Here is a 27,853-nt window from a genome sequence, read left to right on the forward strand (position 1 = left end):
TGAGCAAGAGAGGTATAGGGAAGTCCCGACGGAGTCAATGACCTCGGAAAACATGAGGTGATAGGGAAAACCAATCTGAAAATGAAGAAAAGAGTGCACGGTGTCTAGAAAGGCTATGGAAAAGGAACAGGTGAGGGTTTCCATTTTAGTCCAGAGAGGGGAAAGAAGAGGAAGAAGAGAAGGTGGCAGAGGTGCTGAAGCAACAAGAACGAAGAGCGGGAGCAGGAGCAGGAGGAGAACCGTATCATTACAATATATTCCAGTTCCAGACTAGACAAGGGTCTTTCTTGCAGAAAGTTTACAACCATCCCAGATTCAAAGCCAAAGGGATTTTGTCTAGGAAGTCTTTCCACCTGCAAAACATATTTAGTCTAAGCAGGGAGCTGTGGGGAAGATTGCGGACGGATGTCCTGCCTTCTTTGCTCTAGAACCATAGGATTTGAGAGCATCCACCTCCACCCAGAAGCATGCACACTCAGCTTGCCCCTCCTCCCGCCTCCAGTGTACACACAAGCTATTCTAGAACCCCCTCCGCCCTCGCCCCTTTGTTTGCAGCTGACAGTTACACCACCATAGTAAACTGTCAGCTTCTGGCCCGTGAATGAAGGAACCGGCCCTTTGAGAATCGGTTCAAACTGGGGTTGCAGGCCTTCCCCGGGTCCCTTCCAGCTCTCTCCCGGTTCCCGAGCATCCTCCCATCTCAGGGCCAGGGTGTGCGTTCCCGAGGATGCTCGGCCCTCTCCCAACCCGCGTCCTCCTCCCCTCTCTCCCGCTGCTGCTGCTGCCGCGAAAACCAGGAGAAGTGGAACGCGCACGGCGAAGCGCGGCGCTCTCGCGGCGGCACTGGGCATGCTCGGCGCCCAGGGCAGGTTTGGGCGGCGGGGCGGACGCTTCCTCACTCGCTGGGCGCCCGAGCCGGCCGCCGAGGCATAGGTGGAGGTTGAGGCTGCCGCGCCGCGGGAGGAGCCTCGCCCTCGGCGGCGGCGGCGGCGGCGGCGGCGGCACAGGTGGCGCGGGCCGCGGGCTGGGCGCAGCAAGGAAGCGCTCGGCGCCGGGCGCCGAGGCCGCCCCAGGCTCGCGCCCGCGGCGGCAGCCGGCCGACCGGAGCGGCGGGCGCGGCGGTGGCGGCGGCTTTCCCTGCCCGGTCCGCGGCGGCGGTGCCCGGAGCCTAGAGGAGCCCGCAGGAGCCTCGAGCCCGCGGAGCCCGCGGAGCCGGGCAGGGGGCGCTGCGGTCGCCGCGATCTAAGGGGCTGCCGGGCCGGGCGCTGCGCACTCGCGTGGGGAGCCGCCTCTCCCCCGCGGCGCTCGCCCCTGCTCCCCGCCAGCATCACTTGTCCCGCGGCAGCGCTCAGACAACAAAAGCGGAAGATGCTGCAGTTGGGCAAGGTCAGGACCTTGCCCTGAAGCCGGGCGGCGGCGCGCACGCCTTTCCCCGGACTGAGGAGCTGTCGCTGGTGGCGGGTGCATGTTCGCGAGGAAGCAGTCGGGCGCCGCGCCGTTCGGTGAGTTGCCTGCGCTGGGCTGCTGGGGCCAGGCGCATCCTTCCCCTCCGCCTCGTCGTCCTCCTCGCCGCCGGTGGGGGTTGGTTCTCGACTCCCGGCCGGCTGGCGGCGGCGGCGGCGGCAGCTGCGTGGTCCTGCCAGCCGGAGGAGGACCGCGATTGCTCTGGGTCCCCTTTCGGAAGACAGCTCTGCCTGGAACGGGGGCCAGGGTTAGTGCCTTCTTGGAGCGGTTAGCAAGTGGCTTCTTTGCGTGCTCCCCCTCCCTGCCACTCATTTCCCCCGGAGGAGGCGTATATAGGGCAACACTAACCATACTGCTCCCCGCCACCCTCTAGAACATACCCGTTGCATATATGACGTCCCTAATATAGAGGATAAGACGGGGTGGGGGTGGGGAAGACTTCCCTCCAGTCTTTTGCCCTTATGTTCAATGTCATTACGATGTTTGGCTAGAACAAAATGGAAATACTTAGTCATATGCGCCCGTGGCCATTCCTTCGGTCTCTTGCTGCTGGCCAGACCTACAGCCCCTTGGTCTATATTTAGCAGTTTCAGGGCAAGCATTTTCAGCTCGATTCACAGGTTTCGGGGGCTTCTGCGTCCTGACAATAGCTAGCGAGGCTCTGGAAAGCGCCGCCTGAAACCCAGGTTTGGAAAGGTGTGAATGTATATGGGAGGGTGCGATGCGATATTTGGGTGACTGGTAATTAACGCTATAAGAAAGCTGCTTTTCTTTTTTGCCGACCTTCCTCTTTTTCTGGTGTGTAATGTGTTTCCATCGATTGCTACTCAGCTGCTTGGAGCCACTACGTTCTGAATTAAGTCATTAGAGGTGGTGCAGCCTTCCTGGTCTGTATGGTAGGAAAATAGTCTCAGGGATTGTTGGGGGGTGTGTGTGTGGTTCCCACAAAGAACAGCTACTTCGAAAATGCCGAAAGTTGTGTCTCACTGTAAATGTGGGAGTAGTGAAGGGTGTGGAGAAAGAGAAAAAGAGGAGCCGGTTGTGGTTCCAAGGTTTTTGTGTTTGTTTTTTTTTTTTTTTCTTTTTTTCCCTTGCAAGCCTCAGTTGAACTGATCTGATTTGCTTTGGCCCTGAAAGGTGTGATTAACATGCATGCCTAATATTATCAAGTAAATATGCTGGTTTAAGAAGAGGGATATGTTATACACATAGTAGTGGGCCTGACACCCATGGACTTTCACTTTTAGGGACTATGTGACCAATATTCCAAACACTGGGAATTCTCTGCAGCGACTTCCGTGGAAATAGGGAGGTGCCGAAAACTACCCGAAGAGTTACCTCATTGTGCATCCTTACATCAGTACCTTAGGCTCCTCCTGATAGTTCAGTTCGTCTCTTTGGTGTTCGTTATTCTCCTACAGGATTAGAAGGCTTTAGAGCTGTACCACTAATAAAATCCCATGAAGTGTTTGATACGACTGGTATCGAATTACAGGGATGAAACTGTGCATGATTCTGGGGGGCTACTCTCTCGGGAAGTATGACAGGTGGGGGCAGGCATCCTCAAATACGGACAGGCTGCTCTCAAGAATTGTAAAATCTCTTTGCCACCTGCAGAATCCATTTTCACTCTTTTGGGGGAGAATGTCATCCTTACTGGTCTGTGGGTTATGAGATCTCAGTGCTTGAATGAAGACAATTACATTTAGGAGTTGGATGTTGAAATTTGGGAGGCCTGTAATTGTACAGCTAAGAAGTCTCAGCATTACAGAAAGACTAGGAAGGTCTATACAGCTTGAGTTAAGTGAACAGTGTGATTAGGTTTATCAATATCGCTTCAGTTTCACCTTCACATTCAGAGAACTTTCAAGAGCCCTTTGAACATGCTATTTTGCTCATTGCACTGTTTTAACATAAAATTTCTTTTAAAAACAAGCCATATGTGAAGTAGACATTTCTTTTTCTCTTTTCTTCTTTTAGTCTACTGTTACAGATTTAAACATGAGTCTTAAAGGACTAGGAGATATTGTTCTGTGCCTGTGTGTGCAGGCAGAGAGCAGCTGAGAGGCATGGGGAAAACTGCATGTATATGTGAGTTTTATTTTATGTTGTAGATTGAAAATGATAGTACCTGATTGAATGACAATTGCAGTAACTACACGAGGTTGCTGCTTTAATAAAATTGTCGTAGTCTTGGGGAAAGGAGTTATTTAATTTGGTGTATGTTTGTATAGTTGTATAACCTAATCATTATGGATGTCACTAATGTTTTCATTGTTTGTAATAAAAGTCATGTACTGTCAAATTACAGTATTTCCATCAACTTCATATCTTTCACAGTCAAGCCAATTCCTTCTCCCAGTGAAATGATTCATCAGAGAGAAAAATGAAATTCAAATGATACTAGGTAGAAAATGCAATTTATAGTTTTGTTAAATAATTTCTAAGAATAATATCACTTCCTTAATGACCTTTAAAATTAAAAATGAAGTTATAGTATTCTCAAATATAACATTACTTTTAACATATAATTGAATACGTAGTGCTCTTCCTGAAAATGTTAGAGAACTTGCTAGTTAGTGTTGTGCTTTATCAAAGCTGTCTTTTGTATAGTATGCCTTGATGTGGAAATGGTGACAAGTTCTCCAGAGTAATTTCATCAGGTTGTCCTTGAGTAAGAAACATTAAAGTTAGGTTTAAAATAATGTATTGTATTTATGTATCGATAAAGTCAAGTATGCTTTGTATGAACTACATATCTGATTGCCACAAGCCAATTGAACTATATTAGGAACTATTGCAAAGTGTTCTTTTTCTTTTCTTCTGATGATTAACCATAAGGAGATAAGGAACACCCATTTATGCTTGTTTCTCTGTGAACTTTATTCTCACTTTTCCAGTGGGGAATTGGTGCTGCTAGTGTCACCCTGCCTAAAAGTTTCAATTTTTAAAAATAAAAATCTTTATTTTTAAAATAAAGTGGTTGATAGTCCTCAGACTTGAACACTGTATGTCAGAGGATGAACAGATACCAAGAGAAGACAGGCAGAGACCTTTATGGAAGATACCTTTTGTGGAAGGTTTGGTGTGATGGGTCTTTGCTGGCCAATTTGCAATTCAGAAATACACTTTCAGCCAAATTCTTCAGTTGGTTTCCCTGACGGTTTTCATCATCCGTATTGTGAAGGGGTCCTCAGGGCCACAGTTCTTTGATGGCTTTGTGATAAGTGTTATGTAGATGTGGGTGAAAAGTGAATTTGAGTGGGAATAGTTCATGATACTTGTTGCTGGCTTCAAGTTTATCTGATTATGTGCCAAAGCAACAGCTTTTTATATTAATGTAAAATATTAAACATGTCATAGATAAATAGTTTCTATCACATTGTCTGCCAATCTAGCTTACTGATTAAATAAACTGCCTGGTTGAGTTTAATGAATCCAATTATATTCACACACAGTACCTTCAACACAGGAAACTCACAGAAGTATTTTATCATACTGTGCTTTTAGTCCATTAATAATGTTAAGACTCATAACAAAAATGTGCAGTTATGACACCTCAAGTTGTTTATCTTTTGATCACATAGCAGTTAAATGTAATTTCAAGCTCTGTATCATGGTTAATTGATTTGTAGGAAATGTCTTAGCTATGTTAGGATATTGAAGTGATACTGTGTATCAATTAGTTTTTGACAAATTGGAAAGAATGGCTAAACGAGTGAAACAATGCTTCCTACATGCTTCCCATTTTAGACAAATACCTGTATCCCATGGCAGGATATTTGAAAAGTTATCTGTAAAAGGAATTACACATATTACTTACTATTCCATTATTGTCATTTCAAATCACAAATATATTTCTAGGGAAAAAGTTGACATGTGCCCTAAAATGAATATATATTACATAATATTGTGATATATATAAAATATTGGAATGTATATTAGTGTAATGCTGTTTTGGATTCTGCTTTTGGTAGGTGTCAGGATGTAGAGAGAGTACTGGCTTTGGATGGATCCTAACTCAACCTCTTCTTAGCTCAGTCCTTGGCCATTTGTGTCATCCTCAGATTTTAGTTTAGTATTTGAGCTATAAAATGGGTACAATAAGACAAAATATCTCAAAAGATAGGTTTCCGGTAAAGTAAGTGAACACATAAGAGGCTTGTAAATTGTAAACATTTGTAGACGCAAAATAGATATATCTACATATTAAGATGGATACTATGCTTCATTTATGTATTATAAAAATGTTATACAGGCCACCACCCTCTAACAAAGACTATTAAATTGATATACTCTCACCCATATTTTAATATTACCCATATTGTCATATTATGCAGATTGACATATAAAATATATCAAATTTTCTGCTCTGCTACATAACAGTCCTTTGTACATATAGTAGTTAAGCTAAAAGAGAAGTAAAATTTATCTCCCAGCACTATTATTTAAAAAGATAATAATCTAACAGTCAGAAGTGGCAGAACTTTGATACTCTTAAAAGTGTTATATTATTACCTGATTAAAATTAAATATTCTACAACAGTTAATATTGCACGAAGAATATTACAGACAATTTAATAATCATAACTCTTGGTGGAGTCTAGTGTTAAACGTCTGCTGTGTTTAGAACTACAGAGCATGAGTTCCATCATAATATCATTGTGACAAAAAAAAGAAACCTTAAACAGCTAAATTTATTACACAAATTAGAGGCCAACAGCATCCTACCCTACTCCGCCCAAGCTCCTATTAAAATCAAGTTCTTGAAAAACAGTAAAAGTGTGTGCATGGGTACCTTTTGAAAATAAATGGTCATTTTCACATGTTATTTCATCCTTAGTATTTTCAGTGAAGTACCCAGCTTGTCAGGGTTTGATTACACCCAACTCCTGCACCATACAGCTTTGAACTTCAGCCACATGATTTAATTAGAATAACACTTGAATGTATCTTAAAGTTTGTTACAGAATGTGACCTGTATAACAGAAGACTAATTTATCTTCAGTCAGAAAAACATTTTGACAATAGAGATGGTTATTTATATTCAAATTTATGTGTTATTGTGCGAGCAGCTGCCAATTATAAGTTACCAGAGTAAAATACATATTATAATAAAAGACCTTCTGGTTTTTGGATGAAATAGGCAAGTGAGCCAGTATGTTTGGTTAAATAAATGTGTCAAAATTTCTACAACTTTTGAATGATACAGAACAGGTAAATGGGTTGTTTAGTTTATAGCATTAGATTATGGAAATAGTTAACTGTATCATTTAAATTAGTAAATGCATTTGTCCTGCATAGGTAAGTGTTGAAATTTTCTCATCATTAACAGTTTTGCTTAATGTGGTTATCAAAACTCTCCTTAGAAATTTAATCTGATAGGTATATATTGAGAAAAATCATTTGCTATACAGGTTTTATATCATTTATTCTTTTGGCTTAGGAGCCTCTTCATAATCTTTCATACTTACTGTAATCTTTTCTCATTTAAATATGCAACATAAACAACAGAAAGGTACATATTTATCTTAAATTATAAAATGTGCAGAAATGTGGAGTGCTTGGTATCTTTAAGGATCTTACTAAATATCACCTCCACCAAGACTTCTAGGTTTTGAGCAAGTTGGAATATTGGAAGGAAAAAAAAAAAAACAATATAAAGGAGTATCCACCAGAGGTGAAATGTTAGTTTTGATTAGATGTAGTTTGGTATGATGCCAAATGACAACCCAGGAGCTTGGCCTTCCTCCCTCCTCACAGGGACAGAGCTGCTTCTGAGCCCAAGAGCTCAAGCTTTGCTCTCTCTGGGCAGGGAGATCTCCGAAGGAAGAAGCAGGAGCAAGCCAACCTGCTTCCTTTATTCTTCAGAGGCGGGGAAGGTGAAAGGCTGGAGAAAGGCCAGATGTGTTCAATTAATTAAGTTCCCTTCACCTGGAAGGAAGCATCACAAGTAGGGAAGAAGTGCTCCTCAGTGACATGGTTTATACAGAATTCAAGCTGAAGAATTCAGGATATAATAGCTTTCACAGTATTTTGCTTAGTACTTGAGCTTTTTAAATGTTTCATGGCATTTTGACACTACATCAGGAATTATCAGGGGAGTGTCTAATGTCCTGGCTGATTAATAGAGAGTATGGTCCCTGAAATTCAGCTGATTTATGTATTGCTAACTTTCAAATAACTCACTCTCAGTATTTCTTCCTTACTCCCCGTGTTAGATTTTGACTGCCAGTAATTGGATGGCTTTAAAAGTGATGAGAATTAGGCATAAAAAGGACAGAGTCAAAATCTGACTTCCCAAACCATACATAAATGATGATCCAGGATAGCTTTTATCCATTGCACTTTCTGTCTCGGTGTTGATAATTAGAGTTTGGCTGTTCTTTAATGTTTTAACTTTGAATAGGAGCAATAATGGACACTGTCAATAAAGAAGAAAAAAGTAAGAATTTCCAAATAGACACAATGTTTTATTTGACTCTGAGCATGACTACTCAACCTAAAAAAAGCTTACTTCTTAAAATAAATTTTATTCTTCTCTCTCAAATATTTTATTTGGGCTTTCAAACATTAGAGTAACATAGCAGTTATTACCTTCAGTAACACAGAATAATTTAATTTCCAGGAAGGGGAACATCTTTGGCAGCAAACCAAGTCTCACAGATATTAAAGAGCCAAAATTCAGTCTCTCATCTCTAACACAGCCCTCACTGGTGCTGAGCATGGCTTTTTTGGAGTCCCTGGAGGAGGAAGTAGAGAGGTTGTCCAGAAAGACACACAGGTGTAATGGGCAGTCTCAGAGACAGGAGAAATCATGCCATATTTACCCAGGACTCAGAAGGTGGTACAGGAAGCCAGGGGCATGTAGAGTGTAATGAGATGTTCTGACTTGAGTAGCGTTTGAAAGAATAATGTGAAATCCATAGTAGGTGTGTAAATCTATCACGGCACCTCTATCCAAAGAAGTGCTATATCCAGCTATGAATTATCTTTTCAAAGAAAAATTAATTATATGAGAAATAGTCATAGTACTGAAGGTTAAGAAATTTAGGCAAAAAGCTATTGAAGGTGATACTCAGAATACATACCCACATAAACACAAGAGCATAGCAGTTAGGGCCAGGTTTCAAGTGTTTCATTCTTTTTATTTTATCTTTTCATAAAATACATCGTTTGATAAATATTACACAGGAAAAGCATGTCTTTACATTTTTGACAATATTACATATTTGCTTTGGGATAAGTTTTATAAATTAGCTGGATGTCTGACTGAAAATTAACAAGGTTCATTTTTCATGAAGTGCATTTTCTGCATACTCTAATTAGTGCTGTACCTAGATTTTCTTTTTAAATTTAAGATGTATTGCGTAGCTTTAGCAAATTGGTATCTTCTTGCGAACTCCACAGCACATTAATGAAATACTCTTTTTCAAAAATATTTTTTTTCTGTTTTCAGAAGTAATGCATGGTCATTAAAATTTTGAAAATGTAGAAGTGATAAAAAAGTTAAAGTTCATGCATGAACTCAAGCCCCAGAAATGACTGAATTTTTATCAGCAGTGCTAACTCATACACATTTTTTTAATTTAAAGGATATCTCATATTCTGTTTTGTTACTTGTTAACATGTAGGGAGGCTTTTAATTGGTATTCATTCTTAGCATCTGGTTTTCATACCTTTTTAATATCATTTACTTAAATAACTTGCTATTTTTGGATATTGATGGCATTTTCTTTTTATTTTTGGCAGTATATATGATGCTGTGATTAAAGCTAAATAGTTTTCATTAGGTTATTTCTCTAGATTAATTCCAAGAACTTGATGTTTTCAAGGCTGTTGATAAATGTTGTCAAATTGTCCTTTACAGATATAAATATAATGTACCTTTTTTACAAAGCAGGAGTATGCCAGTTTCCCCATGATTTTGGCAAGTCTGGGTAGTATAACTAAAAAACAAACCAACAAACAATGAATTCTAATTAGATGGAGGTGATCATATTCTCCTATGATTTAATTTGTGTCTCTTTGAATATGAATGAAGTTAAACATTATATAAGTTCATGACACATTCCCAATTCTTTTGTGAATTGTTGCTTGCACATTCCTCAAGTGGTTTATTTGCCTAATATCAATTTGTATTATTTATCTGTAGTAATTACATTAGCCTTTGCCTTACCTTTTATCAGTTTATTTCTCATTTTATTAATTCTTATTTTAAAGCATAATTCTAAAGCTTATAGTATATCCTCTCCATAGGGGTGTTCTTCTTCAAGGGAGCATTTCTAGAGCTCCCTGAGTTTGTGTGTCTCAGCCACAAATACAGCAATGGAGCCAAGGGTGGAGGGAATAGCTTAATAGTTGTATCACAACTTGATTGACTTCATATTGCAACTTTTCCATATTTTTTTAGCAAGTGGTTAAATTTCTACTGAGTGTCATTGTTGATAGAGAGGAAGTAATAATTCCTGTGTCTTCAGGTTGTTGAGAAGGCCAATTAAGGAGCTATGGACCTAAAACACAGCAGAGAACTTAGTATATTAGTGAACCTGAAACACCTTAGCTGTTTGTATGGTTAAATAAACAAGACGACATACCTTTTCCTGTAATTCTGGCTTTTGCTTTCTCCACATAAAGGGTAATTACACACCTGTACAGGTTCGGGGACCTCTGTGTGAAGGGAAGGTATTTGCAACAGTCTGGGGCTCACAGGTGGAAGCTCTGTGTGCATTATAGTCACTTCACTGCGCGTCCTCTGGTAGCGCCTTACCTTCTCTGCATGTTTCAGATTCTTTGGGAAAAGTAAGTCAGATTTCTGTTCTTAAGCAAATATATAATTTCCAATATCATATGCATAGGCCCATATGGACATATATATCATATATCCAGTGTACATCGTCACGTAAGACCATGCTGCCCCCTACTCTCCCCCACCCCATATCGGTAATCTTTTTTTTTTTTCCATTGGACCTAAATTCCTAGGACAATAATTAGCACGTGATAAACACTCAGCTAATCATTGTGAGCTATATATACACTTTTGTTTTCATTGTCAAAACGGTTCATGGACTAAGATTTCCGTGTTTACTTTTGGCTTGTTTTGAATTCTATGTGGTATGTTGGGGGAACACTGGATTTGGATTCTGAGTTCAGGGATTTACCATCATGCTACGTACTAGCTTTCTCTTGTGACCTTGCCTCTGTGCCTACGTTACCTTTTGTTCATTGGGATCAAACCTCCTATTTTTGTCTGTGTGAATGTGATATGATAATTCATATGAAAATACTTTGGGAGACATAATCATCATGAGTACTTAAATATGAAATACATTCCTTGGAACTTATGATGTGTTCCAAAAATAGGATATTTTTTTTTGTATGAGTTGGAGTCAAAATTTTTTTTTTGCCTGTAGAATTAAATCTCTGACCTCCATTAGTAAATGGTTATAAAATATCCCATAGTTGTAAAGATATGTTATTGGGTATTGCCTAGAGGAAGAATTCTCCTTTATCCATCAGTGGAAGTCATTCCAGTCATTTCTTTTTACCACTTCAAAAATTGTCATACCAAATAGGCCAAAAAAGTTATCTCTATTTTTGTTTTTCTTTTTTGCACAGATATTTCCTGCTTAAAAGGGGAATAGAATGTAGCCCTATTGTTACTCAATGATTGAAGTCTGTACAAATGTCCCCAGAATATTATTTTCTCTCCTGGTGGGCTGCCGAGTCTGGCGCCTGGAAGGCTTTATCAGAACAGTTTTAGAAGTGTGAACTGTAGCTGGCTTCCATTTTTTGAGCATATTTCCTTAAATACTTTGAACAGAATTTCAGAGGATTCTGATCACTCTAACTATAGCCTGCCAATGGAAAGAAATCTTGTGTAAGTTATGAAAGAAATAAAACTTTAATTTCGTTCATACTCTCAAAACTTTTGAAGGAAGTACAGAAGGGAGGTTAATATACCTCACTGACCATGTTTCTTAATGAGGAGCAAAGTTTCAGGTACTCAAGAGGAGATGCTAATCATGATTTTGCTCTCTGCTTATAGCAGTTTCAGATATGGTTCTTTTTTCTTAAAAATCTAAATAAAGTCTTCTTTCTGTAGCAGAGGGTAGGTTGTGTGACAAATTGTATAGCGATTCCATATTTCTTTTCAGAAGTTGGGTGGATGCATGGGGTACACTTCGCTTGTACGTGTGAACCCTAGAAAGAAGAAGAATGGGAGCGGAGAGGAACAAGGGAGTGTCTGGGAGAGACTGACACCAGCCTGAGTGACAGGTCACGCATCCCCTTCCTCTGCGAATGCAGGCTCTGGGCACAGGAGACTGTGTTCCACTGCATCTGATAGAGGGGGTGGGAGTTTGGGTAACACCGAGAGAAAAGTATGGAAATTTTAAGTGAGAAGAAGCAGGTAGCTTGAATTAGTTTTGGTTAAAAAACCCCCAAAAACCCTTTATTTTTTTTAAGGGCTGGTTTATTGTTCATTGATTAATCCATTCACTCAATAAACTAGGAGGAAGATATGTTTTGAAGAAGCAGTAAGTTGTAAATAGTAGCAAACAACATGCCACTCCAGAGTTAGAAAATCTGTCCCCATCTGAGTGGTTTATACATTTCTCCTTGATGAAGGGTAACTAGCTACTTCCGTCCTGTTCAAACTAGGATTTCAGACTCAGGTGGCCATTTCTCCTCAGGGGCTGAAATTCTTTCCTTTCTTCTGTGTGTCAGTTCTAGTAGAATGAATTAATTGCTACTAGGACTCAAATTCTTTTAGTACTAAATACAACTCCTTTTCATTTACACAGTGTAATAATATGAGTGTGTATGGCTTGTGTGTGGCTTCTACATGGTGGCCTGACAGATTATGCGTTTTACAATGGTGCGGTTATACCTACAGGAAGGCAGGTGAGATAGAGCCACACGTGGGAGAGCAAGGTGACAGCCTGACAAGGTGCTCTCAGGAGTTGAACAGGGTATGAGAGGAAATATAAACAAAGTTATTCCTTTGAGTTTTATGGTATGTTAGTCACTGCACGTGCTTTTTCCCATTTATCTTTTGAAAGTGAGGGTCAGAATTTTGAAAGCAACACAATGGATTTCTGAACCCATAGTAGCATTTTTCACATTTGGTTATTCTGAGAAGCTCGTTAGGTGATAGCCATCTGAGTTGAAAGGAAAATGGGGACAGACCTACAGATGGAGAGCGGGATGGCAGCTGGGGTGTGTGAGGGGGTGGAAGGATTGAGCAAAAAGGCAAAAGGACTCACGGACACGGACCCCAGCCTGGTGATTGCGGGGGCGGGGCGTGACAGGGGTCTAAGGGGACTAAATGGTAATGGGAAAATACAATGAAGATTAAAGAAAGAAAAAAAATGCATTCTGTCTCTCACAGTTATTAATCATTCCAGTTGATTGAGGTGGGGCGGGTCCAGGATTTGGCAGCTAGATGAGTTTTCCAGTTCTGACCAAAGAAGAGGCTCTTTGAACACAGCTATTCTTACAGTTTCCGTCAACATCCTGTGTGATAACACCGCTGTATTTGGTGCCCATTGACTTCTCTTCTTCATTTTACTCTGTGGAGTGAAGTGGCTGTGGATATATAAGGGGAAATTCTGTTTCTTATTGGTACCTTAATAGTTTTCAATTAGTATGCTGATGACTTATGTTAAGTAGCTGCCCATATACTATAGGAGTAATTTCAAAATTTTCTGCTGAGTAGTTTTCATATAAGTAAAGCATTGATACTTATCAGTTCCCTGCTAATGTATCTGCAAAACTAGGTATTGCTGGTCATTTGGCAAAAGGTAGGGCTGCTCTTAAATGCTCTACAAGACCCTGAGAAGGCAGATGAGTTATCCCTGTACATGTTTATGGTTCTCAACACTTTGCAGTGATTCTCTTGAAACTTGGAAAAGTTTGCCACCATCACATCAAGCAGCTAAGCTGCCTGTGCATGTCAAGCTAAACATATAGATGCAGTGTGAGATTTAGATGTGACGTGCAGGTGTGTGATGTTATATGGACTATCATTAAGTCAGAAGACTTTATGAAACTGTATTTGAATCACCAGGAAAAAATGATAGAGCATTTTGACAGCAGGTCTAGAGACTGCTCTGTAGCACTGAGTGCATAATTGACTACCATGATGAGTGCCATAAATATTACCTAAATCCAAATCTAAGAGCAAGCCATGTTCCCCTCAGTCACAGCAGTGAGGGGGGAAGTGTCCAATGGCTTGTCCTTTGTGATGCTGACTTCGCAAGGGCTTCAGTGAATGAAAACACTGTAAGAGACTGTCTTAGCTCAGGTTGCCATAACTAAACACTGCCGACTGGGTGGCTCAGACAATAGACATTTATTTCTCACAGTCCTGGAGACTGGAAAGTTCAAGATCAAGGTATCAAGGTGCCTGCTTATAAATTTGGTTCCTGGTGAGAGCCCTCTTGCGGCTTGCAGACTGCTGCCCTCTTTATATGTCCTCATCTGGCCTTTCCTTGGTGCATGCATCTCTCTCTCTCTCTCTCTCTCTCTCTCTCTCTCTCTCTCTCTGTATGTATGTATGTATATAGAGATAGATAGATAGAGAGAGAGATAGATAATCTCCTTTTCTCCCTCTTATAAAACCACCAATCCCCTCATGAAGACCTAATCTCCTGACATAATCTAACTCTAATTACCTCCACAGACCCTATCTCTTCTTTGAAGGTTGGTCATTAAAATGGATTTAAAATTCATCCTATACTGATACAGGACAAGTAGGAACCCACTAGCATTGATGTATGCCTGGCTTCTAAATGGATGCCCATGTAGGATAAATTTTTAATATATAATAATCATATCACGGAGTATGTTGAAATGGCAAGATGGAAGACAGATAATCTATCATTGATTGAGTGTCAGAGATCAGTATGATTAGTTAATAAGCTGGTAGGTTATCATGTGCAGATCTAGTAGAATGCCTTTGCCTTTCAAGTGAGCTGTTGCATGATTTCCTGGCATCCTCAAGTACAGCAGGTTTTTCAAAGGCAGGTTGTCTCATAGTAAATGAAATACAAATATGCCGGGAATTTTCCTGGAGGAGGATATTAAACTTACCTTTAGAATAAAAAAATGGAACTATACGAAGTTTATATTTCCACAGAACAATAATTGTCATTTTAAAGAAAAGTAGTGGACCATAAGTCACAGGGAAATGCTGATTTAAATGAGAACTTTTTGTATTTTTTTTTAAATCAGGACATTATCTTAAGAGAAAGCATTGTTAAGTATAGGGAAAACTGTGAAAAATATTGTATGTAATTCTCAGAAGTAGATTTATTTTCTCAAAGTGAATTTATATTACATTTTCCATTTTAGTCATAAGGATGTAAAGTATAGCATAGGGAATATAGTCATTGGTATCTAATAACTGTGTACGAGGGGGGAACCTAAAAAAACAGTTATTTTCTAGAGGGTGGGCCCCTTGTAGTACAGGCTTCTCCCACTAGCTGAGTATTCTAGGAGCCCATCTGTATCAGCGCAGCAGCTGGCGTTGTTGTGAGAGGCTGAGTTCAGCTTCAGTGAATTTTTTGAGGACTCTTTCCACACATTTGCCCCTTTCATGGTGGGTGATTTACAAGTGCACTTGCCCACCTGCACTGAGTGTTAAGCAGTTTTTGACCAAAAATGACATGACTATCTTGCCTTTCCCTCCTTATTTGCCCAGTCTTGCCCCCGGCACCTTTTATTTGTTTCCCTGGATGAAAAAAAAGTCCTCAAAAGGAAACATTTTGCTAATATGAAAGAGGTGAAACAAAAAATGGCAGAAGCACTTAAAAGGCATCAAAATCGATGAGCTCAAAAACTGTTTTGAGCAGTGGAAAAAATGTCTCAATAGATACATTGCATCAAATGGAGAGTACTTTGAAGCTGACTGAAGTTTAAACTGTAATAATAAAAACACAATTTTTAAAATAAATACTGGTTTTTGGGGTCCACCCTCATATGGTGTCAGACAAGTACAGGATTTATCAGGATGATCACTTAGTAAGTTATATAATGTCTAATCACTGCAATATATATCTGAAACTAATATATTGTATATCAACTAAAACTGAAAATAGAAATGATTTAAACAAAATAAAGCAATATATAAATAAATTGAACACGCCATCTATGATTTGGAATTTTACCAACTGAAAGAGACGTTAATTATTTGAAATTACTACAAAATTATCCAAATGTCACACTTGGCAAAAGGCCTTAAATGAAATATGCTGGGAATTTTATTATCTGTTTTACAAAGAGTAAATAAATATTAATATGTTAGGGATATGGAATTTTTTAATGGCAACATAATAAAATATCAGAAGCCAATTTATGTGACTTAAGTATGGTATTTTAGTAATTGCATGTTTACTTTTATTTCATTTCATAGGAAATTTCAGTTAATATTGTCAGAAAAAGAAGTTTTATAAACCTCCATATCTCATGTTTGGATGCTGCTATCACAAAAATCCCTCCTCCGTTTTTATAATCCCTTTTTGATTTAAATTAACTGTGCCTTTAGTCAAATTATGTCTTTGAAATATAAAGCCTCCACTCAGAAAATTCTTGAAGTTATTGAACTAGTGTCAATAGATTGGGGAGGTTCCCCTTCCCTAACAAGAGTGTGTTAAGTGGCTCCTTTGATGTTTAGTTTGTTGCTATTTCCTCAAGCAACAATTTGGATTAAATTGTTTCTTTCTTGGAGCACTGCATTGGCTACATATTTCTGCATCTTTAACTTTGAATGTGTCAGTAAATTATGTCTTAAAATCACACACAGTTTAGTCTTGGAGAGCAGTTTGGGGGTTTATAACTGAATATGTGTCCACTCCACACACGCCCAGGTGCTGGTCACCTCATGAGCTCTGTGGAAGGTGGCGTTCTGGCCCCTCCTCACAATACTCAATTGCACTGTTGGCATTCAGCACAGTGTCTAATAACTTGAGCTTTCGGCTCTGAGTCTTACACAAAGAAGGAACTAGGACCCACACCTGGTTATGGACTAAGGGTAGCACATGCCTTGAAAAGTCTTTTATTTACGGGTCATTCTGGGAAATTGAAAAACACAGATCTGGGCCTACAGAGCTATGTTGCTGAGAGTGTTGGTTAGGACCACTTGAATTGCTAACATGCAACTGCCTTTGACCTACAAAAATGGCAATTTAAACCTAATCATTACTCTCATTAATTGAGGAGCTAATTAATAACTGCAAAATTACATTTATACTTTACCCCAAATTCACCACTTAGTGGGTTAATAACAAATCAGAGATTCAAATTCTCTTGTGTTTTAAGTGCTATGGGAGATGTGCCAACTCTTGGGTCATGGGGGAAATCATTGATTGGATTAAGGTTGGCAAGGCTGGAAAGAATTAACGCAAGTCCCTGAGAAACTTCAAGAACTATCAGCTGGGATGTTGGCCCTGGGCAGCGGGAAGCAGGCTGTTACTCTGTGCCTCTAATGTAAGATGTTTGTAATAAGGGAAATTGGGTGTGGGGTATATGGGAATAATCTGTGCCATTTTTGCAATTTTTCTGTAAATGTAAAACTATCCTAAAAAATAAAGGTCATTTTTCAAATTTAATTTTAACACTAGAAGTTTTTTAAATGTTTGCTCAAAGTTTTCAAAGATCTCAGTAAAGAAGAGGACATTTCAGTTTGATTTTACTAGGCTTCAACTGTTATTAAATTGATTTGTTAATTAATAAACAGCACATTGGAATTAACTTTCTTTTTTATCACTCATGTCCTAGATTTATGGTTAAAGTAAGGGAAGGGGGAATAACTTCTCAAAGTTACAAAAAAAAGCGGTAGAAAACAAAATCCACTTTTGTTTTTATCTGATGATGGCTAACTATTATTATATGATATGGATAATTTAAAATTTGCAAAATTTCTTACTAGATGCATTTGTTTAGTATGTTGCTTTAGAGAAGAAAAAGACATTGTAATCATATGTTTTGAAAGTTTTTTAACAAATAAGTGGGAGTCGTTACCTTCTTCCATTGACAAAACCAAAAAAAAAAAAAGTAATTAGTTTTTATTTTATGAATCATCTTACTTATCACTTTAACACCCAGCCACTAGCCAGCCTATGCAACCTGTACTATCTCCAGGATATACCCAGGGTTCCTAGATTTAGCAAGTGACTATATATGCCACCTAGTTAAGTGTGAATTGTAGGTAAACAATAGTTGCTGGGTTTCTTTTTTTTTTCCCCCCCAGTGTCTGTCCAAACACTACATGGGACAGTCTTATACTAAAATATTATTAGTTCTTTTTCTCCAATTCAGATTCTATTGGACGTACTCAGGCAGAGTCTCATGGACACTATGGGCTCTGCAGTTTTCTCACTTTAAAAATAATAACAATGATAATAGTTGTTGACCCTTTATGGTGTGTTATAGACTGTCACGCTTTTTCTTGTGGTAGGTAGAAGACCTTCTTCCTGATGTATTAATTCTTCAACATCACTGTTTTAAATGCCATGTTCTTGCACTTGGCCTTCCAGTCCTAACCTCGGCCCAAAGTGAACCCTTACAGCATATTATTTTCTATTCACTCTGACGAATTTCATATATTTTCTTTTACATGAAATACCTGCTAATTTGCCAGACTGTGACCTTGATGAGAGAATGTCATAATTCTCTAGGTACCTCATACAAATGAGCATAATATCTTAAACAAGGAGGTTGTGTATTCATTGGGATAAGCGAGGTTATACTGCTTTAACAAACAGCCCCCAAATTTCAGCGGTTGTTACATTCCTGTTGCTGTGATCTTGTCTCTTCTATCTTAAGCCCTTCCTTTGTTTTACTGTTCCTAGCTTTAATAAATGTACTCTCAAAGTTAAACAAACAAGGAAAAAAGGGGGGTAGAAGTTGGTACATCTTCAGCATGGGTTGGCAGAAAGTAGGAATCGAAGCTCGGATGATCCTACTCACGCTGGGACCCAGGCTGGTGTTGCCTACATCTGAGTGTATTCTTCCATGATCGCTGAGATGGAGAAAGGGAAGTGGAGAGTTGGTCATCGGTCAGTCAGTCCTCTTCAGTGAGGCAAAGAGTATTAATGTGTTGGTGCTCAACTTCAAAGGGAGTGGGAAACCCAGTCCTACTATATGCCTAGAGGATGGGGAGAATGGCATACGGGTGAACAGCCCTTATACATCATCGAAAAAAAATATTTGTGGAATCTGTGAATGAGTTAGACAGCTTACAGATAATACTTTATCTTCAGGAGTTAGTTTTTGTAACCTTATAGTTTTTATTAGGAAAACAAAACTTGCTTCAGGATTCTTGTCCATAAAATAAAAACTGAGGATTTTGTTTAAATGTAGGAAGAAATAAATGTCAAAGTCTCATTAATGGCACAGAATAAAATGTGAATCATGATTGGGAATAAATATTATGATAACATGCTCAAATAAAATGGTCACACACTCTAAAGGCATCTTGCTGTTTTTTGATATTTCCAAGAAAATTAACTTTACCAGAAATTCTGTTTCTAGAGGTTAAGAGATCACATTTTTTTCTATATAGACCCACACACATATGCATATGCATGTACATATATTATTTTTAAATAAACTTGAAGACCTGATTTTATTTCATTTTTATGGAAGCAGTGCATCATATCCAGACACTTGCCAATTTTAAATGTCTCTCTTTCACATCTCAGTCATTTCCTTGTTCTTCCTGATGTGTCTGTCCTGAGGACCTCAGATCTGGGGTGTTGTGGTCAGATTGGGCTGCTCCACTTGGCATCTGCCTCTCCATCCCCCTTCATGCGGGCACTGTCTCCATGGAAACCGCAGGCTGCTCTGCAGGCAGCTCTGCTGCGCCAGGCGGCTGGAGCTGGCACAGGCAATCAAAGAGCGAGGAAGCCTTGAAGAGCCCTGGAAAAAGCTTCCAGTGTAATTGCTGAGACAGAAATGAAAAATGTTATTAATTTGAGACATCCAGGCTAGCGGCGGAACTCCCTGGAGGCTGCATCTCCCCTTGCACCTTGCAGATGTGGTCCTCCCACGTCCATGTGCTGCCTGCTCCTGTGGGTCCCTGTTTTCTCCTGGGGTCTAAGGAAGGTAGGGGAGGGCAGCGTGGAGGCTGGGCAGGAGAGCCTCAGTGCTGGGCAGCTGCTTGCATGCGGGTACCTGCCGTGGCTCTTAGGAAATAATATCTGAAAAAAACATAGACACTGAATATTGTAGTTAGTGAATCTTAAGCTACAAACTTCAGCTCAGAGTCTGGAAATAACTTCCAGTCACTTTTGCAGGTGCACAAGCTTTAGAGGAGTTTTCTGATATAATTGTATGTAGTTTGAGATCTGGGTGATAGAACACTGCCAAACATTTGCATCTCCTGTGTTTCTAAGCATTGACCTGCTCTGAAGATGGGAATAAACACAAGTACAAAGGCTGTTTGTTTCTTGGGGTCCTCTGAACCCTGCCTAACTTGGACCTGACCTTCTCCCTGGGGAGCTCATCCCAGGGACAAGTGAGTGAACTTTTACAAGAAATGACACATATTGGTGAGGAGAGAGAGCAAAGAAAGCAGAGAAGAAATTCTTTAGGGAACACAGCTAAGGAAAATGTACAATATGTATAACAGAGTTTTTTATATCTCTGTTATACCATGTTGGTTAAGACAAGCTAATGTAGTTTTTCAAGTATAAAATGAAAAACAATTTGGAGAAGATATCATCACAACTCTGAGTACGTTTCTTATTGCTTCCAAAATTTCTGTTCCTTTTGTGTCCCTCTCTCTCCGTGTATATAAAACTAAGCTCTTCTGTAAAGCAATTTTTAAAAGAAGAGAGCTTGAATAGAAATATTCTGCATTTCTTTTCTATATACAATAATTATTTGATTCTGCCGTATAGAAAGTCTCAAAATTTTGCACACTGCTCTTTGACGCTTACATGTTTTAGTTGTTAGGTGGATTTATACATAGTTTTTTTTTTAGAATTTGATGTTTATAATTTGAAACTGTATTTCTTTCTTTCTCTTTATAAGCACTTCTACACAAATTAAATAAGCATTAGTCCTTCACATTTTGATCCTCTTATGTCTTTGAATTAAAGATCAGTGATAATTTTCAGTATAATGTGATTATGATAATTATTTTTATTGAGAGTGAGGAATTTCTTTTTTCAACCTTATTTTCCATCTGTGATTTGGGCAGTAATATGAAATACAAACTTCTCAATAATAGATACCTTGAATATGAGGGAATGTTTTCAAATATAAATCAATTATTAGAGTTAAAAATTACTTCCTTACCTTTTGAAAAATACTTCTTTTGCAAATTAAATGTAGATAATATCTTATATGCTTTAAAGATAATTCAAAATTGCTTTCAAAACTTTGTGACATCATAAAGAATTTTATAAAATGTTTATAACTGAATACCAATTAAAACAGCAAACAACAAATCTCAAAGAATGTAGCTAGTGTAGCACATGGAGACTGATATTTAGCATTTGATTCATATATTGCAAAAGAAGAATAATTGATAATTAATAAGCTACGTGTTCATCTCAAGAAATTAGGGGAAAAAAGAGCAATGGAGTAAAAGGGAAGGAAGAAAATAAAAGCCAGCTATTACAAATATGCATCTAAAGTCATTTCTAAGGGTCCAAACATGATTTAGTAATAATATATTTTTTCTTAGTCACAGATGACCTCAACATTTACAGCAGGCGGTATTTAATGCAGGAGATTGGTTACATAGTTGAGAGAAAAGCTGAGGATTCAAACAGAGCAGAGAAGTAACTCAGGAACAACAAAGAATTATGTGGCCCCAAAATGTAAATAGTGTGAGACTGAGAAATGATGGCCTTGAGAGGTAAGAGAAGGCAGTGTCACCAGAACCCCAGCTCTGGATTTTCTAGGGAGAGGCCCATCCAGCAAGATATAGAGCCATGGAGGGGGTGCAGCAGCTGTCAGAGAGGCTATGGGAGGTGAGAGAAAGGGAGAGCAATGCTCTGCAGTCTCCTCCTATCCAGCCTGCTGTCTACTGCCAGGGCCTCCCATTGGCTAAACTCAGCTGGAAGCTTACTGCTACAGATGCACAGAAGACTGCCTGCAAGGCATCCCTGTGATACAGGGCAGAGCTGGGAAGGTAGAGGGAGAATCTGGGGACACAAAGAGGGGAGCTGCCAACAGTTACTGAAATTTCCCTGTGGTAATGGATCAGGGAGAGAAACCAGAGGTCATTCCAATCAGCATTTTAAACATTTCAGTAAATTTTAATACCAGTTCCTAGTTAATAATTGTGGTAAACTAGGAATTAAAGGGAATATTCTTAACCTAGGTAATACTATCTAGGTTTACAGTGCCATTTTAATCATGAAAACAAAGGAATGTGTGTTTTCATTGATTCTTTGTTCTAAGCCATCACAATAAGACAAGAAAAGAGAGAAAAAGCAAATTGAGAACAAAGAAAAATGTTTTAAAAATACCTGCAGATAACATGAATGTTTACATATGAATCCTAAAAGAATTTTAGAATTAACTATCAACACCATAAAGTGAATTCAGCATGTTTTATGGATCAAATATCAGAATGTCCAATGTAGTTTATTTCTTTCATGCTTCATGTATAGTGACAATTCAAATTACTTTTAAAGTTAACTTAGAGACATCATAGCTTAACAAAATGTTTATAATTCAAAGCCAACTAAAATGGTTAAAATACAAAGCAAAACAGTACAAGCTTTGGATACTTATTTCAATTCATAGTACTATTAAATGCTTACGGTTATGTGGCAGGTTTTTAAGATAATGTTTTATGCAAGTCACTCTCTTGGACTTTTTTTCTCAGCTTCACTTTCTATGTAAAGTTTTCTTATTTTGTTTAAATATTTATATCCTTTTAAATTATATGTATGTGTGTGTTGAGAGTCAGTTTGTTGAAGGAATGTGAGTATATTAATTTTAGTTCTGTGATTGTATTAAACTTGTAGTCTTATAGAAATAGAATCCTTCTCTGTGAAATGCATTTGTTACTCAAGTTACCTTGTTGAAAGATTATATATGCAATCTCTAACATATATTTTATGTATATAATATATATACACACAATCATATATATGACATAGTTTTTTTTTTTTTCATTTTTTCAAGAGAATAGAGTTGACCATTCAGCTCTTCCAGGAATTAAGGAGAGTATTTTAAATTCCATCCAATCTCTCCTAATTATTTCAGAATGGAGAGGTGACTTGTATGCAATATGTTTATTTTGATCTTAGACTTATGATTAGGTGGTAAACTCCTAGAGAGTCAAAATTTCCTTATGACCTAATTCACCTTGAACAATAAAAAATATAGCAATTAGTGGGAAGAAACTTTCGTCCTCCCAACATAAGTCTCTCTCTGTGCTCTGGTTGTGGGAGCAGGTGTACCATAGCTCACTGTGTGCTGGCTGTCTTGTTTGGTTTGGAAAAGATGGCCATGGTTTAGAGTAACTGTTTCCATTTTAAAGTTTTGATTCAGGTCATTTCAGGTACCACCATGATATTCATTAACTTTAAAATACTTGTGCATGTATGCTCTGCCCTATACATTATAAACATTTTGGAAGTACCTTTTGCTTTGTTTGTTTGTTATTGCATAGGACTTTTGAACAGATAGGCAAGAAACCATTGAATAACTATTGAGGAATGAATAGGTTTTCTGCAGGAAATATTTAGAAATTATCAAATAAAAATATACTACTTCTTTACCCAGTCCCTCTCAAAAATGTTTAATTGTTTCTCCTTCCCAATGATAGAACAGGAAAATTTCCAGAAAAAAACTCTTACTACCACAGTTGATTTTATTCTCATATGATCCCAAGTCTCAGAAGTTTTGAAGACTTGCATCATTTTAAATGATTAAGACATTAACAGCATCACAAGGAAGAACCAAATATTCCATGGGGATCTTTCTGAAACACAATTTGAGCCTCTAGAAGATGCCAGAAAGTCTGTCTTGGGCTACCGGTCTATGAGAACTTGGTAAATTGTCAGTTCAGTTTCTGTAGACGTCACAATCTTTCTTTTTAGAACACAGATTGTTATAAATCAGGTAGTCCTGAAAGAAGTTAAATGGTAAACAGAAAGGAGGGAATCTGTGAAATAAGCCTTTACTGAATGCCTTCTGTAGATTTGCTTCAAAGAAATACAGAGAATGAAGTATTTCATATTTTGAATGTAGGTCACCAGTCATGAACCAGAGCCACAATCCAAGGACTAACTTAGTCTAGTCCTATTACTTTATAGTGTCACATTCACTCTAATTGTGGCTGCTCTGAGAATAAAGTCTATTATTTCATCATAAACTTTAGAAATAATCACTTTGACATTGATAAGCCTAGTTATTTCAAATTATAGTGGGCTTACTATTGCTTATATGTTACATGCAATATTAATATTTTTGATACAAAGTGAATAACACTTTTAATATTGAAATAGTTCTTCCTTCCCCAAGACCATACACACACACAAACACACACACACATATATATTTTTTTGACAAGAACACTTGGAATGTGATGTTGAGTGTTCAAATTCTAACTACTCAACATCTCCATTTTAATATTGACCTTAGATGATCTACAGAAACGTGGGCATCACATTTAACTTTGCAGCCTCAGACTTCATCTGTCAAATGGTAGAGTTGCCTGCCTCTAAGATTAATTACCACCTGCAGTCTGATGAGAGCCAATTTCCTGGTTCCTAGAGGCCCATCTTGCTGTGTTCTCACCTGACAAACGGGGTGAGGCAGCTCCCTGGAGCCCAGTTCATGAGGGCTCCACACTCATCACATAATCGCCTCCCAAAGGCCCAACCTCAAAACATCATGGCATTGGGGGTTAAGATTTCAACATATGCATTTTGTGGAGGGTGGGGAGCACACAAGCAATCAGCTCAGTGTTGGCGGCTTAGAGGGAAGCCTCATTCCTGAGTCTACACCAAGGGTTAACCTTGTAGAAATCTTGGTAACAAACTTAGTTCTTGATGAGTCGGTAGTAAATTTAACCTCTGTATCTGACTTGGAATTTGGGAGTTTCCCTCCTGGCACTGACCCCAGCAGGTCCTGGCACCCATTCCCCGTGACGGGGTGCCACAGAGGGGTGGATAGCAACAGGCAGGGCGAGACGTTCTGTCCCTTCAGAGAGACGTAGAGGTGACAGGTTTTCCTGTTCTGCCTTGTCAAAGCCATTTGAACACTTGATGCATTTTTAACATGTCCTTTTTATAGGAAATTGAGCTAAGGGAACTTTTAGTTTCTCATCAGATTTATTTAATTCAGGGAACTTTGCAAAAGCATGTTCATGATGAGCAGATCTGGGCCTCCAATATTTCTGCCTGCATAGCTGCGGCATGGGTATCACTACCTTTCCATTTGAATGGCTAGACCCACTACCAAGCAGGGCCAGCTTCCACGTGGAGCAGGGCTCCTCCACCTCAGCACCATTGGCCTTATGGGACGGATGACTCTGGCTTGTGGGGAGCCATCCTTCTGGCCTCTCCAGGACTCAAGCATGACAGTTGCTCTGTGTTTCGGCACAGGGGTTATCATGCCCCAGCAAAGTCTCCCAGGCATTCTAAATGCATGCATCTTTTCATCCTAATGTCAATTAGCGATGACATTGTGAATATCAGACCCAGTCTCCATCTTGAGGCTCTGTGCATGCCACTTCAGTGCTGCACAGTTGTTGTTACTTGGTTCATTAAAGGCGGCCCTGAGACCCTGCCCGCGGTCCCAGCTCCATGCTGGTTGGAGTTAAGTGGGGAAACGAGGAAAACTCTGAGATAGCCAACATCACTTAGAGTCTACTTCGGTTTTTAATATATTCTTATGATTTGTAAATATATTTTTTTCTTAAGTCACAATATAAGTTGGCATTACTCCAATCCTGTGAAAGTTCTTGGCTTAGCATCGCAGCTTTGCAATTGATTTGCTGTGTGATTCAGGGATCTATGTCTATTTGATATTTGCACAGGTCTTATTCAGCATAGATACTACTGTTGAATGAATGAGTAATTAAAAAGTCTCCCTGTCTGTCACTAAGGGACAAGGTGATTGGTCTTTCAAGTTACTCTGAGTTCTAACACACAGTGATTTTAAAAGTGAGGATTGTTTATCTCTCAAATAGGAACCTGCGTGTTTTCTGGGTTTCTGCCAGGGTGGCAGAGCATCCTGTTAATGGAAGAGAACGGCCATCTTCAGGGAGGAGAGAAAACCTTAAACAGCTCATTAAAGTTCTGATTAGCTGATTATAATAATCTGAGATGTTCTTCGTCTGTAATGTTTTTCGGTGATTTCGTATTTTCTTCTCACAAATAAAAACAAAAACAGCAATTATTTCTTGCCTCAAGTAATTATTAAATGTGTTTTCTGAAATCAGTCCAAAGTCTGAGCAAAGGGCAATTTTCCTGTCTAGAATTAACATGACATAAAATTAGCACTGCATCTTTTAGCAAGTTCATGTTTCTCTGGAATAACAACTTGTTGAAACTCTCCCCAGCTTCACCATATATTTTGTATTAGCCAGCCAGCCAAATGTCCTAGGCAAGGTCATTATGCCTTGGCCATCCAGAAAGCACTGAATTACAAGCTTGAATCAGTATCATATGGTATTACATACAGACTTGTGATATTCAAAGGAGGCTGGGTAGAGAAAATTTAACGCTGTATCATGCATTTGTCACAATGATAGATGTGCTTACAGATATTTAGAAAAATTGTTTCAGCTTATCTGCTGCTCCTGATAAGGTGTCAGGGAGGCAGTGACTTGGAGTGAGTTCATGATGACTGGAATCTTGTATCGATTGGGACCATGAAGAATAGCACGCAGTTATTGATCCTTCTCGGGATTCTAAGAGAGACCTAATGGCACGTGATTTCTCTCTCTCCCTGTGCATTTTGCATGAGCAGTAGTGTAGCTTGTTATCAGGCCAACACAGGAAAGATTATTTCATTATGGCAAGAGCTCTTCTATTTGTTCACAGGGAAAACGCAGTGTAATATTTATTTAGCACTTACGTGTGCCAGGCACTGTCCTCCATGCTTCATATACAAAACGTCCTTAACTTCTCCCAGGAGGCCCCTGAGGTGGATTTATTTTTTACTTTCCCGTATCACAGATGTCATCCAGGGCCTCCCGATATTCATAGATTGTTACCCTGGGCCTGTATGTCCATGTATATGGCCGTTGAGCTATGGGCGTCTTCTACTGTCTAGTTCCTAAGAGTTTACTTGCTTAGCTTCCCTGTAGCCAGGCCCTGTGCCCTCATGTGCTTTCCGTTATAATTGATTGTATTAGTTTTTTATTAATGCTGTAGCATATTACTATATCTTTAGTGGCTTAAGCAACACAAATCTATTCTCTTGTTGTTTAGGTCAGAACTCCAACATGGCTCTCACTTGGCTGAAATCAAGGTGCTAACAGGGGCCGCGTTCCTTTCTGGAGGTTCTAAGGGAGGACCCATTTCTTGCCTCTTCCAGCGTCTAAGGGCTCCACATTCTTTGGCTCGTGGCTCCTTCCTCCATCTTCAAAACCAGTGACATCCAATTGACTCCTCATATCACATCCCTTTGACCTCCTCATTGCCCTTCTTTGTTCACTTTTTAGGAACTTGTGAGTTTCTTGAGATGATCCAGGATGATCTCCCTATTTCAACATCAGCTGATTAGCAACGTTAATTCTCTCTGCAACCTTAACTCCCTTTTGCATATAACATGAAATATTCACAGCTTCCCAGGATTAGAACATAGATGTCCCTGAGGGGTGTCTTCTGCCTTCCACAGTGATTCAACCTTTGCTGGTCCCTGTTAATAAGCTATTAACTCCTTTGCTGGTCTGTATGAATAAGCTACTTATTTCAGTTGTATCAGGAGTTTAATCAGTTTATGAAGGCTAAAGGAGTTGGTAATTATACCGCCTCTCTGTACCTATCTCTCATTTCCCTTTTTCTGTGGAGTTGTTGGTAGATTTTACTCCTTCCTCTTCCCATCTCAGACCCGTTGAAATCTCTCCCTGTCAGTAACAGATGGGCAGCAAAAAAACCAAACCAAATTGAAACAAAACAAAAAGGAACTTCAGAATAATAGAGCATTTATCCTGAAAGGAATCGTAGTGAATGTGCCTTTCTCCCTCTCATTTAGCCATGTTTACAGATTCCCAACAACAATTACAATAACTGGGACCACACAGGTTAGTGACTCACTGTAGACCCGTGGTTTTCATCCAGGGATAATTTTGCCTCCAGGGAACACTTGGCACTGACTGAATACAGTTGTTCCTTACAACTAAGGGAGGGTGGGTGGTGGTGCTGCTGGTGTCTAGCTCGTAGGGTTGAGGGATGCTTCTAACATC

General features: G+C 39.2%; 1 protein-coding gene across 1 annotated transcript in view; it reads left to right on the top strand.

Moving 5' to 3' along the window:
- Window positions 1-1,287: 1,287 nt before the first annotated feature.
- The window catches only part of CTNND2 (catenin delta 2), an 821,124-nt gene continuing 794,558 nt past the window's right edge, over window positions 1,288-27,853 (top strand). Inside the window, exon 1 of the mRNA XM_054578328.1 lies at window positions 1,288-1,502. Within this exon, the coding sequence (XP_054434303.1) occupies window positions 1,466-1,502 (37 nt within the window). The 5' untranslated portion in view covers window positions 1,288-1,465. The remainder of the gene's footprint in view (window positions 1,503-27,853) is intronic.

This window comes from Pteronotus mesoamericanus, unplaced genomic scaffold, assembly GCF_021234165.1.
Source record: "Pteronotus mesoamericanus isolate MK-2021 breed Mesoamerican mustached bat unplaced genomic scaffold, CSHL_Meso_final contig_50, whole genome shotgun sequence".
Taxonomy (NCBI): domain Eukaryota; kingdom Metazoa; phylum Chordata; class Mammalia; order Chiroptera; family Mormoopidae; genus Pteronotus; species Pteronotus mesoamericanus.